Genomic DNA, 15315 nt, shown 5'->3' with positions numbered 1-15315 from the left:
CTCATTTTTTTTTTATCAAAGATACAGTGTTTGCTTCATTTATGTACTGACATAAGGTTTAGGTAGGTTTCAGAAAACAAGAAAGATTAAACACACATTAATAAACAATATTTTGTATAGACCTTATTGTTATTTAAGAATCTAACTAAATGTTTATTTTAAAATGATTTTCTCCAGATTAAAAACACCCGAAACCTTACCTGAACATGTGTTTGAAATTGATGCAGAGGTGGAAGAGAAAGAAAAGGATGAGGTATATCAGTTGTCAGGAATACAGTTTTAGTTTAACACTTATTGTTTGTTATCTATCATTTAAGGCTTTTGATATTTGCAACCTCAATTTTCATTGGATGACATCAAAATTGTTATGGGGTTAAATACATGATTTATCAGATTGGAAAACAACAATAACAACTGAAATCGTTTCTGATAATTTGAAATTTCGTGTTTTAGTATTCTATTCTATTTGAGTATTGTCAATAACAATAATTTTGCCAATCTCTAATCCTTGAGTATTAGTAACCTTCAAAATTGTGTGTTTTATGATCTCTCATCAGTTTCCTGTTTACCGAAACTTACAAATTCTTTCTTACACATAATGGCCATCTAGGAAATTTTCATTGCATTCCAAGGAACTACAAATCAGAGCTGCCTTAGATTTGGTAGCATGCTATACCAAATGATATGTTTTCACATTCATTACCATTTATGAAGTTTTAGTCACATTTTTCTCAGGAACAATGGATCAACACTGAAATTTTGTATCTGCGTTTTTATATATTCATTTCAGTCTAAATTTATTTAATGTATACAGAATACTATTAGCAGGGGTATCAGTAGTAAGCAGTAGCTCATAGTTTTACTTGTTTGAATTACACATGACAAAAATTATGTTTGTTGTATCCTTTATTTAGTATACACAATGCAACTGCCTTTGTAAACCTCATGTGTATAATCAGTCTGATGCTTGATGAGATCATGTAAAAGAAACATATATGGTTATTTATTACTGCAAAACTAAAAAAAAATCAATTGATGTTAAATTCATCAAAGAAAGAGATCCTATTGTCTCTTGTCTCTTTACAACATTTCTCCACCCTTGATAGTTTAATTTTCTCAGTACAGAAAATGGTATTTGAATACATGCAGTAATGGAAAATGTAATAAGATTTCGAAAATGATTATTTAATGTCTTTTTTTATAGGACACAATTAGCCGACAAATGGGAGATGTTGTTACTAAAGAAGGTTGGTTATACAAAGGTCCTGAAAGTGGCAAAGAAAACGTCATCAGTTTTACAAGGGTATGTCTAGATTTTTATTACCCTGCCTCAAAGAGGCGGTAAAAAGTAATGTACAAGTTGGTTCAGTTGTTGGTCACAAGTTTGGGTTCACGATGATAAGGTACCACTTGAATAAATTATTAAAGATTTTATACAATGATATGGAAAATGAATAACAAGTCTAAGGAGTAGGTTCAGGAAGGATCAATTTTGGCCTTGAAATTCCACAAAAATTTAATTTAGTTAGTATAGTAAACATATATCTAATAACAAAATATGTAAAATATATATGAAACATTTAGAATGAAATTCAAAACAGTGTGGCTGTGTCCATTGATTGACACATTAAATTCATCCATTGACTGGGACAATTTAGGTGAACGTTTGTATGTAACGACCACTGCTCACTATGTACTTTTTAAAGACACTTCAACTATGGGGTCACCAAAGGTTCTCAACACCTAAATAAAGTAATTTGAAAAATTAATCAGAAATAACGCGATGTTTTGATTTATATCAATTATATAAATCAAAACATAAAGGTTATTCCTGATTAATTTTTCGAATTATTTTATAATTAACGGCGTTAAGAAACCTTTGGTGACCCCACAGTTAAAATGTCTATCGTAGGTACGTCGTGAACAGTGGTCGTTACAGACAAACGTTCACGTAAATTGTCCCAGTCAATGGATGAATTCAATGTGTCAATCAATGGCCACAGCCACACTGTTTTGAATTTCATTCTAGGCACTTTTATGACGAAAATCATAATTCTGACTTTAGTGGCTAATGTATGTAATTGAAGAACCTCAGGAGATAATTTATTCTTTACAGGAATTTCTGCCAAGGTATACTAATGATTTTCATTGAACTGGAGCTGGTAGCACTTTCTGCTTTTCTTCTAGGGAAATTAAAAAAAAACCAGGATGTTTAAATTCACAGTAGAAAACTTTTTTTTTTTTTTTTTTTTTTTAAATAGAACTGCATTTGGTTTACAATAGCTATTAAATCTTGATTATGTTTGACTTATACTTCTGAAAGGGATTCTTAATGATAGAAGAAAGAAGAAAGGTAGCACTTCAATTAAGATTTCAGTAAAAAATGATGTTGTTAAACTAAAATTAGTTTCATTATAAATCTGGGGGATGAAGCTCATTCTTGCAATTTCAGATTTTTTTTATTTTTAGAATTTTTGTCAGATTTATAGAAGTTGTATATAGAGTTTTTGATTTCTTTATACATACATCTTATGATAAGGATGTGAAGCTTTAATTGTGCTAGCATTGATTTAGAGGAGGACTAGAAGTCCTTTCGCAGAGATTCTTTAGAAATGATTATTACTTATGATTAACTTTAATTGGAAGATGTTTGTTGTACAAAACATTTTCTGTACAATTTATATTCAGTTTTTGTTCTTAAATTGTCTTTGCTTGATTTTTTATGTGTGTGTATTTATACAGCAATTCAAGAAAAGATATTTTGTGTTAAAACAACAAGCAGACATGACCTATATACTCGAGTTCTTTAAAGATGAGAAAATGATAGAGGCTAAAGGATCAATATTTTTGGAGCTGGCAGAAGAAGCAGTTAAAGTAAGTATTATATTTTTAAATACTTCAAAATTGTCGGAAAGAATATAGTAGGTCAAGGTTAATAAGAATTATAAGACAATACAAAATTGAAGTTGAGAATCCAGTCCAGGTCTTAACTTGTAATCTTCAACTAATTCCTTTTAACAATTAAAAGATGGAAATTGCAATTTAGTTCAAATTGGTTCATAATTTCTGCAATTACTAGTAGGATTAAATGTTGAATCTTAATATTTGAATAAAAGATTGGATTTTTACTCTTAAACGAAATATTTACTTTCTTATTAATTGGTAGAACAGCTGGAACGATATCTAAACTGAGTAAAATTACAAAATAACACAAAATTATGACTGTTTTATATTAATCATGTGCAATCAAAATCATACTTGTCCAAAAAGATTTTAATATAGAAAGTGTTTTGTGTATTTATCTGAAGTATCTTGCTTTATGATAGAATCCAAAGAAAGGGAAATATTCATTTGAAATAAAGATGCAAGGAAGAGGACCATATGTGTTGTCAGCAGAATCTGAGTCTGAGGCTTCTGATTGGATACGCACAATAAATAGAATCATTAACCTAGCTGAGACAGCATCACAAATATCAATGGAGCAAGCCAAAGGTAAATATTGAAATCTTATACTGACCTAACATTTAGAAAAATATTTGTTATTCAAAGTTAATAATTTCTCTTGATTATTTTTTTTTTAAAGATACTTGAATTAAGCATACGTAAGGCTGTCATAATAAGACTGTTCCATTTTCTAACAGGTGTTCAAAAAGATTGTTGAGCTCACATTCTGCTTTGATATATGTATGGGCCTCAGAAAAGTTCATTATTTGATTAATATACATTTGGTAATTTCAGAAGAACCTACTCTTGACAAGGCAGCTAAAGTAGAAAACAGTATGCACCCAGAATTACAAAAGGTTTGTCATAAATATAAGAATAAATGAAAAGGAGAAAATATGATAAGAGGCATTGGTGGCCAATGAAATTCAAAAATTAATATAAACTTTTTTTCAAAATTATATATGCCAATAGATCTTATGAAAAGGATGATATCATTTGAACACTAGATTAGAAATGCAGTGTTCATACCTCTATGACATCATACAAATACCTTACCTGACATATTAGATCTAACATGGTCATTTTACACAGGTTTATTTTTGCAAATTTAACTAAAGCGAAAGCATTTATCAAAAAGATATTTTACTCACATTAACATCTTTTATAAGACCCTGACATGCCTTGGCTTATATCTCATGTTATTGAAAAATTCTCAAAATGAAGCTATTTTGGAAGTTTATTCAGTCAAAAATGTGAAGCAAAATTCCAGAGTACAAATACTGATATCTGACAGGCTATTGTGTTATGAGGATTTGAAGATTGTTGTTTGATAGATTCATAATTACTTTTTTATTTTTAAACTCAAAAGCAATAAACGTTACAATTTACTTTCTCTTTGGATTAAGTTTTATTTAAAAAGAAACAGTATGATAATTTCTATTATCGCTATTTTCCTTTGATCTTACTGACTGATGATTTCCTTTCTCAACACAGTAGAGTGATATAAAATATTATTGCTGGAACTAAAGGCGCACGTGCCGTTATCAATAAAATAAACAACAGTGTCATAGGTAAAATAGCTTCAAACAGATTATCATTGGTCATCTCAACTTGATTGCTTTTCTCACTTTCGCAGTACTGGCTCAAGCAAGAAAATCAATCGCCATGAGATGACCAAAGATAATCTATAAGTATTTTACAATTGATCCACTAAGTGAGTTGATGATGGATTGTTTAGTGGTGAAATGTTGAAAATTCTGCAAAGGGGACACATTTTGAATCGGTACAAATTAAAATCAATATAAAACGAAAAAAATCTTGCTAGTAAGCATCTTGTTCTGTTGTTAAATATATAATTAAGACTATATTAAAGTGATATTTTTCAGTATTCCAGAGAAACAGAATCAATGGTTACATCAGCAAGAGCAAAAGACAGACAAAATCTTTTCAAGGTTTATCCTAATTTGAATGTGAGTATATATTGTCCAAAGCCGTAAGGTTCGACTTGTTCGGAACATATTATTGCAATTTCATGAATCATAATAAACAAATATAAAATACAATATGATCGAAATAACTTAACACAAAATCTAAGATCATACGTATTGGAATACTACAAGATTATTGTGTACTTCAATAATCAGAAATCAAGCTCTGCTGATAAAGTGTCAAAACAGATCAAACAAAAAATGACAAAAATCTATCTAAAAACATGATATAAAAAAAGAGAAAGAAAGAACTAATTTGGATAAACAATTTATTAATTTTATGAAACAGACAATTATGACTTAATATTATCTATGAATGACAAGTCAGTAAACATAATTGAGACAACCTGCACTATTTAACTTCGGAGTATAATCGGGGCTAAATCAGTAAGATTTCAAAGATTGAAACCTGCCATGTTTTCATACCAACGTTTTATTAGATGTTGTTTATTTCAGAGACATTGTTTGACAGAAGATACTGATTCAGAAGATGATGAAGACATAGATGTGTTTCCTAGAGAATTTGGTGAACGTTTCCTCCTGGGCTTGTTGGATTTTAGGACTAAATTACAAATAAATCAGCTGGATGAAAACATTGGTAAACAAAGTAAAAGTTCAAATGTAAGTTTTTCTCTAAATGATAGTTGTAAGACTTTTGAAAAGATTTTTATACGACCCCAAAAAAAATTTGGGTTCGTATAATGGTATGATGTCGTCATCTGCGTCATCGTCGTCCGAAGACACTTTGGTTTCTGGATAATAACTTTAGTTTAAGTGAATAGATCTTAATGAAATTTTTTTCAGAAGGTTCAATACCACAAAAGGAAGGTTGGGATTTATTTTGGGGATGATGGTCCGAACCGTTTAGGAATTAGGGGCCCAAAAGGGGCCAAAACAAGCATTTTTCTAGTTTCAGGATATTAACTTATTTACCAGTATTTCAATTGCTCTGAAAGTATTCTGCAATGTTTAAAATCACAAGTAGAAGGTTTGGATTCATTTAAGGGGTTATGGGGCCAAAGTTTGGAATAAAGGGCCAAAAAGGGGCCAAAAAAAGCATGTTTCTTGTTTCCATACAATACCTTGTGTGTAATTGCATGGATCTCTCTGAAATTGTACCACAATGTACCATATAACAAAGGGGAGACTGGGATTAAGTTTTGAGGTAATTGCCTAAAATATGTAGGAATTAAGGGCCAAAAAAGGGCCAAAAAGAAGCATGTTTCTAGTTTCCAAACAATCATGACAATAACTTGTGTTTAAGTGTATGGATCTCTCGGAAATCATACTACAAGGTTCAATATTACAAAGGAAAGCATGGGATTGAGTTTAAGGGTTATTGCTCCAAGGAGGGGGTTTCAATTAACTGGGGGAGGGGGGGGATCTCAGTTTACCATTTTTTTTAAGGGATTTTTTTTTTTTTTTCAACATTTTTCAAATTTCAAATTTTGAAAAGTTTCAATAAAAAATATTCAATTGCACAGTATTGTGCAATAGATGTGTTAGATCTTGAACCACATTAATTTTGTGGCAAAAACCTATATTTTGTCAAAAATTTGATCACAATCAAAATTCAGACGGTATGAAGCTTGAATATTGTGACCAAATTTGCCCCAACTGTTCTGGGTTCGACCAATGGGGTGGTATAAAGCTGCGCCCTGCGGAGCATTTGGTTTATTCTATGGAGGAAAATATACTTATTTTTATGTAGAAACTTAAAAACTATTGTTCATATGATAAACTCTACATAATGAGGGAACAATTTTTAAGTGTAATAATTTTTCTTTAAAAAATGATCTCAAATGATAAGAAATATAATGTTAAAACAAATTAATCTGTGTTGGTTTATGAAAACATATTTAGTTGGCTTTTGTATTGGAATGACCAGTGTTGGAAATTTGCATTTAATTAAAATTTAAGTCAGTAGAATCCAAATATAAAAAGAGGGTATAAAAAATCTCTCACTTAGACCATCAGTTCACCAAACAACTTGTAAAGCATATACAAATATAATGAGTTGTGATCCCATATATTGTCATCAGATGCAAATGGTTAGATACACTATGAATAATTTGCTCCAGAAAACATTAATTTTCCATCAGCTATTAAACTTACTGCAATTTGTTTTTTTTTAGAAACATGTTTTATCTATATATAATGGTCTTAACAAGTATTCCTCATAGTTATTCTGATTTCCTGAAATAAGAGTATTTATAAAACAGACAAATGACAATGAAATTCTACTTTCAGCCTGAACCTTTCTTTTTGACTTTTGCACTTTATGATGCCAAAGATGGAAGGAAGATATCTGAAGATTTCCATATTGATCCAAACGATCCAGAAATTCTTGGAATGATTCCACCTGAAGTCCTTCTGGCAGCAGACAAGCTACAAAGTGTTGAAGGAAAGAAAACATCACCACCACTTAATGGTCTGGATGAAAACTGGTTGAAGTCAAAGAAAAGACAGGTTTGTCAGACTTATTTCATACGCACAAAAAAATTTCACAAAGTTTTGAGTAATTCTTTTAAGAGTGGTGACCTCTAGAATAAGGTTTCACATTTAAAGTTTTATCACACATCAGTCTGTAAATGTATTGCTGCTCTAAATTGAGATGTACAATAAGATTATAATGTGACCATGAGACATTTGCAATGCTTAATGAGAATCCTGTATTACATATACATTAGTATAACTGGTTTATTAATGAAATCTGCGACAGCATAAAGAATTTAGAAAAAGAAAAAGAAAACATGGGCTGTGGACAAAATGAACATTAGATGAAGGTGGCCACTTATATAAGGTAACTTTTTGGACAGGTCTGACTGTATTTATGATTTAACTAATCTACAAATAAGATGTTTTCTAATATATTTCAGGGTATATTTTCTGTTGTCAGTTGTCATTCGGAAGTGTATCTCGTTATTACGGTAGAGAAGGTCTTACAGGGACCTATAGGGCCAGCTATAGAAACCTACATAAAGGCTTTGGAAGGCAAAAACGGTACAAAACAATATAAACAGATGAAGCAATTCTGTTCACATATAGGTCATCACAGAATGCCATTTGCATGGGCAGCTTGGTAAATATAATCATATGTTTATTTTTTTCATGGAAAAAAGTTTTGAACAAAAATTCCCACATATTGCAAGAAATTTTAGAGTGAATACTATAACACTTATACAGTATAATTTACTCTAAATAAGTATAAAATCAGAGATGTATTAAGGAAAGGGAAGACTTACGAAGCAACATATATGATTAATGCATAGACTTTTCTACATGTGCCACTATAAGATTGCCTAGTTTGAGCCTGTTTTTTTTCTCAAAAAATGCATATGCAAATGATTTCTGACTGTTGCATTTTAATGCAATGTCTGATTTATAAGCAAGTGATTTGATGAAAAAAGATGTTAGTATTAGAATTATACTTTAATCTGCTTTTTTTCATTTCATCTCAATGATATTTTTAATCAGTTCCTTTAAACTTCTTTTTATGATAAAGACACATTTTAATAGGAATTGAATCATCGCAGATATAGAATGTGTATTTAATGTCATTCTTTGAAATTGGACATATAAGTTGTTTTCTGTATTTCCTTCCTAGTCAAGTATTATCTAGAGAATATGGACCAAGAAGCTTATCTCTGTACAGATATGATGGAAACAAGATTTCTGAGGATGACCTCATTAAACATTTACAAGATTTTAGAAAGTAAGTATTAGCACTTCTTAAAGATCTACTAGAACTGGTATAAGTTAAAAAAAAAAGAAAAAAAAAGACAGGATTGGCAGACCTATTTCAGAGTTTAAAAGTAATTCTTTCATGACTGTTGACCTCTAGAATAAGGTTCTTAATTCAAACTTAGTCAGACTATGAAAATTACATTGAAAAAATTTAAGTTTTAACCCAATTCATTGGGCAGATGTATGCCTGCTTGGAATTGAGATATTACATTTAAAAATTACAAAAACATGTCCCATCTTTCTAAGCTCTTTATAATAAAGTCAGAAACTTTTGATTTAAATAATACATAATAATGAATAAAAATCAAAATCAAGTGTTTTAGTTTGACTTAATAATGACCTTATACAATGGAAAACTACATTACAAATACTTCAATACAAATTTACTTACAATTTTTATACAACATTTGAAGACCAGAAAAGCAGTCAAAATTACAAGAAATACCTGGCAGTATAAAGATATCACTGAAAATGCTGAAAGCAGAGGAGATGTTACAGAGTAAGTCGTCAATCATAGCTCATATATTGCTTTTACTTAATTCTTTAATTATTTACATTTATTATTTAATGCTTAAGACTTTATTATTGGTTAAAGAAACTTATTTTTGATACAATTACTTTTCAACAGTGTTGTGCATTTAACAACATGTTTTTCTCTGTAAATATTGCAAGCCAAAAGAAACTTATATTAAGCATTTTTATGTAAAGGACATTTAATAAAACTGCATCAAAAGTGCACCCCATTCAGAACTTGGTGCTAAATAGATCTTTAACTGCTAAAATTAATTGCTACAGGTTAACTTTATATTTAAAATTACAAATAAACATTAGGCTTGTGCAGATGATGTTTGGCAGAGAACAGTGTTTGCTAGTGATGCCCTAATTACCAATTACAGGTAAAGCAGAAGAAAGTTTGACTAACTTAGAACTGACCCATAATCTAATGTGTGGAGGTTCACTGTTGTCAAATCAAAACAACACACAATAATGAAAAAAAATCATAACATCATGCTTTATTTACCTCTTTCAGAGAAGTGGTTATCAGGAACAGGTATATTTTGGTTTGCCCTGCAGTGCACTGCGTTCTTTGAATAACAAACCGATTTTACTTGCATTATATCTCACCTCAACCGTTTAAATTTCAGGGTGCTATTTATATATTTATTCCTGTCACAAACAATATTTTTCATGAATAATTTTTTTCTATGTAAGTTTCCAATTTCATGTTCAAATAAGTTTTTTTAAACTCTAAAAATGTTTTTGAAGGCAATGCATACATTTTATCTAGTGAATTCAGACAGAAAAGCTGTGTTAGTATGCTCCTTTCTTGATATGAATTTATAATTTATTTGTCACCAGATTTATAATTTATTTGTCTGACAGCCGATTTATAATTTATTTGTCTAGCCGATTTATAATTTATTTGTCAGCAGATTTATAATTTATTTGTCACCAGATTTATAATTTATTATTAAAGAACAACTTTTGTTATTCTTTCCCATCTTTTTCACAGATGAAATTATACATTTATTTAACTTATTTTTTTAAAACATTTTTTAATTGGAGCATATGATAAATAGAAATTTCTCGATTGCAATAGGTATGACAATATTTTTGAAAAGGCAGTTATATATGCTGACTAGAAAGTAATTTAAAGGTCTTTTTTTCAGAGCTTTTTTTTTAAAAGTATAACAAATAGTTTAGTATTTCTTTAATTTTGTTGTAGTTTTTATTATCTCCCCTTGGTAATGGTCAAACATTTATATATTTTTCTCACAATGTCTTTCCATTTAGTTAGAACTTCAATCTGAAATTCAGAACATATAATTCATAAATGCACAACAGATTAACAGAGGCTTATGTTAGGTTGCTTGTTAAATTTGTCCAAATAAAGGAATTATCATACATATTTTTTTTCAAATTGGAAATTATTTTTATAAAATCAAATGTCATGAAAAGGGTTACTCTTTTGCTAAAATTTGTTAATGAGGTAGATGTGATTAATACGATCACAACATAATTTATTTCTAGAAAAGCATATTCAAAACTATAGCTATTTTTGTTCTTGTATAATACATTATATTAAAGTCAAAATTTATTGATAACATCACAAGAAAGGCAATAAATGTGTTTATCAATGTTTGCAGAGAGTGTTTGATAACTAACATTTTAAAGGATGAACTAGAAAGAAATAAAAAGAACTAATTTGTAAACAGTTATGATTAAGTGATACTTTTTATTACAGGTACATTAACTTCATCCTTCATTCCCATAAAACCATTCCCTAATCCCCCTGTAGAGCCTCCAGCTTTTGAAGTAGATGAGTTTGTTCCAGAGAGAGCCTCTTTATGTGACACATATGATTCCTACATCAACAATCTATATGTTTACCCATGTAGCCTCAAGTTTGAACATCAGAAATCTTTTACAAAGGTAATAACTCTCATCAATTGAATATAGTGTACAATAGTTTATTTCCATTTCCTACCATACTTTAAGCCTCTGAAAGACATGTTTCATTTCCCAAAAGTGTACATAAAAATTACTGATACATGTATTAGGATAAATATAAAGTTGCGAGGATTTGGTCTGATTGCCAATGAGGCAACTATCCGTAAAGCTCAAAGAACACAGATGTTGACAATTACAAGTTTCCATACAGCCTTCAACAATGAGCAAAACCCATAGAAGGCTAAACATGGCCTGGTATTATAAAATTTTGAAACACAGCCTTTTAATTTATACTACAATAATGAATAGATCAATAATCTGGTAGACAGCAATCAGCACCAATCACTGGATTACAGGTTTTTGTCTTTGGACAGGCACAAAGAATGTGGCATGGTTTTACAAGTTTGAACTGTCATGTATTGAAGATCATTCAGCTGCATCTAAAATTATGCTTGATGTTGATTTTCTTGTTTTGGTTGTCTTTATCGTAATTGATGTTTATACATGCATTTAAATGCTTATAAGTGTCATGAATAATAATTCAAAAACAATTGCGTTGCATGTCTAAACATAGAAGAAGATATGTAAGATTTACAGAAATTTGTAAACTGAATCAATTGAGTTTTAAAGATGTATGTTAGTCATCCTGGTTTCTAGAAGTTTATACTGAAAACAAAACTTCAGTTTTATAAAATTGCTTTTACAACCGTACTTTATTTTTTCTCAGAACTCTTATGACTCTTAGAATATGTAAGTGAATTGGTGTAATTGTTGGTCAAGAAGATCTTTTAGAGAAATTTTACCTGTTTTAAGACCATATGTATAATGTTTATTTTTGTGTATTTTTGTAGGCAAGAAATATTGCCTGCTGCATGGAACTGAGAGACAGTGATTCTGATAGTGCAGTTGCCTTAAAGGTAATTTTAAGATATTTTGCATTATATTTTGGGGGCTAAATCAGAGATTATAGCTGATATCTGAATGTAACAAAGAACAATATACTTGAGGCAAAAGGTCAAAATGTAAATAATTTTTTAAACAAATAAATTAACGTGAAATACCATTAGTTCCTTATTGATAATTAGAAACTATTTTGTAAAAACAGTGGGAAATTTTTTTTGTTAATACATTTGGTTATAGTTGTTTCAACTTATAGATATAAAATTTGATGTTACAATTGCTTTTAATTTCAATAAATTTATGAATTATATTAATTAATTTGTACACAAACAACATTCTTTCAGCAACTTACTTTACATAGATATATTTTGTAATTTCAGTACATATATGGCAGACCAGAAGTAGGAATATTTACATCAGTCTCTAGTACTACAGTCATTCATCATAGTACATCACCAGATTTTAATGAAGAGGTTAATATTTATGTTACTATATATCCATTCTTAAATAAGAAAAAAGTAGAGAGTTAGTCTACAGAAGATGATACAGTAATATGAATGTTTTCAAAGAACTGTGTCTTCAATTCAGGGTGTTTGGGGCAAACTAATACAAATGATGAAATTAGACGATGAATTTCAGTAAAATAAATAGGAAATGTATAAATTGGATTCAGATAGATCTTTTATTGAATTTTGAAATCTGAAAATACAAAATGAACTCAACAGAATATAGATTTTGTAATAAGGAAAAACAAAATTTAAGTTTTTTTTTATTTTTGTTTTTTTTTATTAAACTAGATTCAAATGAATCATGATAAATACATAAGATGATGTTTTGTAGGTAAAGATTATATTACCAATTCAAATCCATGACAGACACCATATATTGTTCAAGTTTTATCATGTTAGTTGTGAGGGGTCAAAGTCAGGTGTGAGGAGTTCCACGTCAGGAAAGAAACGGGATAACATAGAGAGTGCGGTAGGAACAACTTGGTTACCTCTGTTACACCAAGGAAAGTAAGTTAGCCTTATTGACATCTATTCATTTATATTTGCAAATTTTAATCAACAGCAAAAAAAGTAAACTTATTTAATTTAATTTCAAATACTTACTCTTTTCAGTATGTTAAAAGAGAGTGGTTGTCAAATTGCTCATTTAGATATTTTCATTATTGTGAAGAAAAAAACATTTTCAAACATTTTGATCACTCCAGTTTTCCTGTTCATATGTTATCTTGAATATGCCTGAACTATTTGCCACTGGACATAAAGCTAATTACAATTGGTCAATCCTATTTTTCTCTCAATGACAGTTACTCAGTTGTGACTTAATAAAAATACTTTGACATGGTGTAATATTTGTAATTTTGTCAATGTAACAGTATGACCCTTTTTAATTTTATTTCAAACATCAGACTAAAATTAATTTAACAACTTTATTGCAAATCATCTGTAAAACACTATTTCTATTAGATTTGTAAAAGGTAGATGGTATATCAAATAGAAAATAAGCAAAACTGAAAAACTGAAAAAGCTAGTGTGCACAGTGCATACAAAATTGCTCTAACACCATAATTAGGTTACGTTTGTTCTTTTTTAAAATTTAATTCTAACACAAGAATTTAAATCATTTACAATACATTTGTTGTGTAAGTATAATTAGAATCAGAAATTACTGTCTTATTTTTAGAGTTGTGAATGGAGAAATGAGTATTCCAGTGGCTTCCAATCTTCCATCTGGTTACCTGTCTTACAAAATACTGGAACCAGGCAGGGTAAGTTATTTGTCAGCAATGTACAAAAAGAAATATACAAATATATGTGATTATTAAATATTGAACAATATGAACTAGACTGCCAAACTGATATGTTATTTAAGTCTGTATATAAGGCATATTGAAATTTATTATTGCAGGGATCTGTACCAGATATAAAATGGGTTGATGGTGCTAAGCAAATTTTTAAAGTCAAAGTTCATGTCAGATCAACTGTGTATACAACGGTAAGAGAATGAAATAACTATGTCTAGAATTTGTACCATTTTCTGAAATATATTTTGCCAAATAAATAGATGACAGGAATTTATGTTATTATCTATACTATTAAACGAGAAGACCTCATTTTTGGTGTCGCTTCTCTTATTTCCAGAATAAATTAATCAACACGCCTCTGTGTCCTATAGGTACAGTGCATAGTCGCATTTGTCATCCATTCATATGATTATTCAGATTGAGTTATTTTAGGAGAAAAACGAGAAAAAAGGCATCCGGATATTGTCCCGTCATTGTACGAAATTTTAAGTCAGATTAGACTTCCGGTTTGCGTTTTTTCTGTATACTTTGAACATACATATACTACGAATAAAGTGTATTTTCAGAATTTTATCTGCTATCATTTTCAAGTTTACTATCCACGGCGGTCACAGAGTTTATTAAATAGAGAGGGTCTGTATACTATATCAATGATCACCATGGATCGATTAGTAAACTTAGAATTGAAAGTGAATACACTTTATTTATATAGTAATGAATGTTCATAATATACAGATAAGCGCTAAAATTATTCATGTGAACTTTTGATACTTTTTCTGAAATTCTCCAGTCATTAAATCTTTTACAAAATTCATTGATTACATAAAAAAAAGAAGATTTGGTATGATTGCCATGTTAAGACAACTCTCCACAAGAGACCAAAATGACACAGATATTAACTACTATAGGTCACCGTACGGCCTTCAACAAAGAGCAAAGCCCATACCGCATACTCAGCTTCAAAAGGCCCGAAATGACAATGTAAAACAATGCAAACGAGAAAACTAGCGGCCTTATTTATGTACAAAAAATTAACGAAAAACAAATATGTAACACATAAACAAACGACAACCACTGAATTACAGGCTCCTTACTTAAATAAATGTTCATAACATACTAAATGTATGTTCATATTGAAATTGATAGAAAACCAAAAATTGGGAACTTTGGAAATAAAGGTGGAGGGTAAAAAAACATTTTCCTGTACCCAATAACCTATAACTTATGATACTTTTGCTGAAATTCTCCAGTCATTCTGTATTTTACAAAATTCTTCAAACAACACTTTACATACTTTAAACTACGCTCTGAATGCCCGCGATTTCGCGGGTGTGTTCTAGTATAAGTTTAACTTCCTACAGTATAACATGCATGTTATATACAGTACATGTATAACATGCATGTTATGCTTTGTAGTTGTCACAGACTGGTTTCTGTAGAAGTATTTATTGTTTTGTATGATTTATTTGAAGGGTT

At 29.7% G+C, this 15315-nt stretch overlaps 1 protein-coding gene across 24 annotated transcripts in view; it reads left to right on the top strand.

The window, feature by feature from the left end:
- LOC139517050 (dedicator of cytokinesis protein 9-like) overlaps positions 1–15315 on the top strand; it is a 76594-nt gene that overhangs the window by 15121 nt on the left and 46158 nt on the right. For 18 of the 24 annotated variants that reach the window (XM_071307663.1, XM_071307651.1, XM_071307660.1 and 15 more), the window contains exons 4-21: positions 178–253; positions 1205–1303; positions 2743–2874; positions 3327–3492; positions 3739–3800; positions 4830–4913; positions 5388–5552; positions 7182–7400; positions 7811–8013; positions 8539–8646; positions 9092–9177; positions 9709–9729; positions 10924–11111; positions 11981–12046; positions 12410–12502; positions 12870–13045; positions 13719–13803; positions 13944–14030. In XM_071307663.1, the coding sequence (XP_071163764.1) occupies positions 178–253; positions 1205–1303; positions 2743–2874; positions 3327–3492; positions 3739–3800; positions 4830–4913; positions 5388–5552; positions 7182–7400; positions 7811–8013; positions 8539–8646; positions 9092–9177; positions 9709–9729; positions 10924–11111; positions 11981–12046; positions 12410–12502; positions 12870–13045; positions 13719–13803; positions 13944–14030 (2116 nt within the window). The remainder of the gene's footprint in view (positions 1–177; positions 254–1204; positions 1304–2742; positions 2875–3326; positions 3493–3738; positions 3801–4829; positions 4914–5387; positions 5553–7181; positions 7401–7810; positions 8014–8538; positions 8647–9091; positions 9178–9708; positions 9730–10923; positions 11112–11980; positions 12047–12409; positions 12503–12869; positions 13046–13718; positions 13804–13943; positions 14031–15315) is intronic. The other 6 variants (XM_071307668.1, XM_071307657.1, XM_071307652.1 and 3 more) reach the window with 1 other exon arrangement.

This window comes from Mytilus edulis, chromosome 3, assembly GCF_963676685.1.
Source record: "Mytilus edulis chromosome 3, xbMytEdul2.2, whole genome shotgun sequence".
NCBI lineage: Eukaryota > Metazoa > Mollusca > Bivalvia > Mytilida > Mytilidae > Mytilus > Mytilus edulis.
The sequence above is the reverse complement of the archived record's forward strand: the minus strand, read 5'-3'. Positions and strand labels throughout refer to the sequence as shown.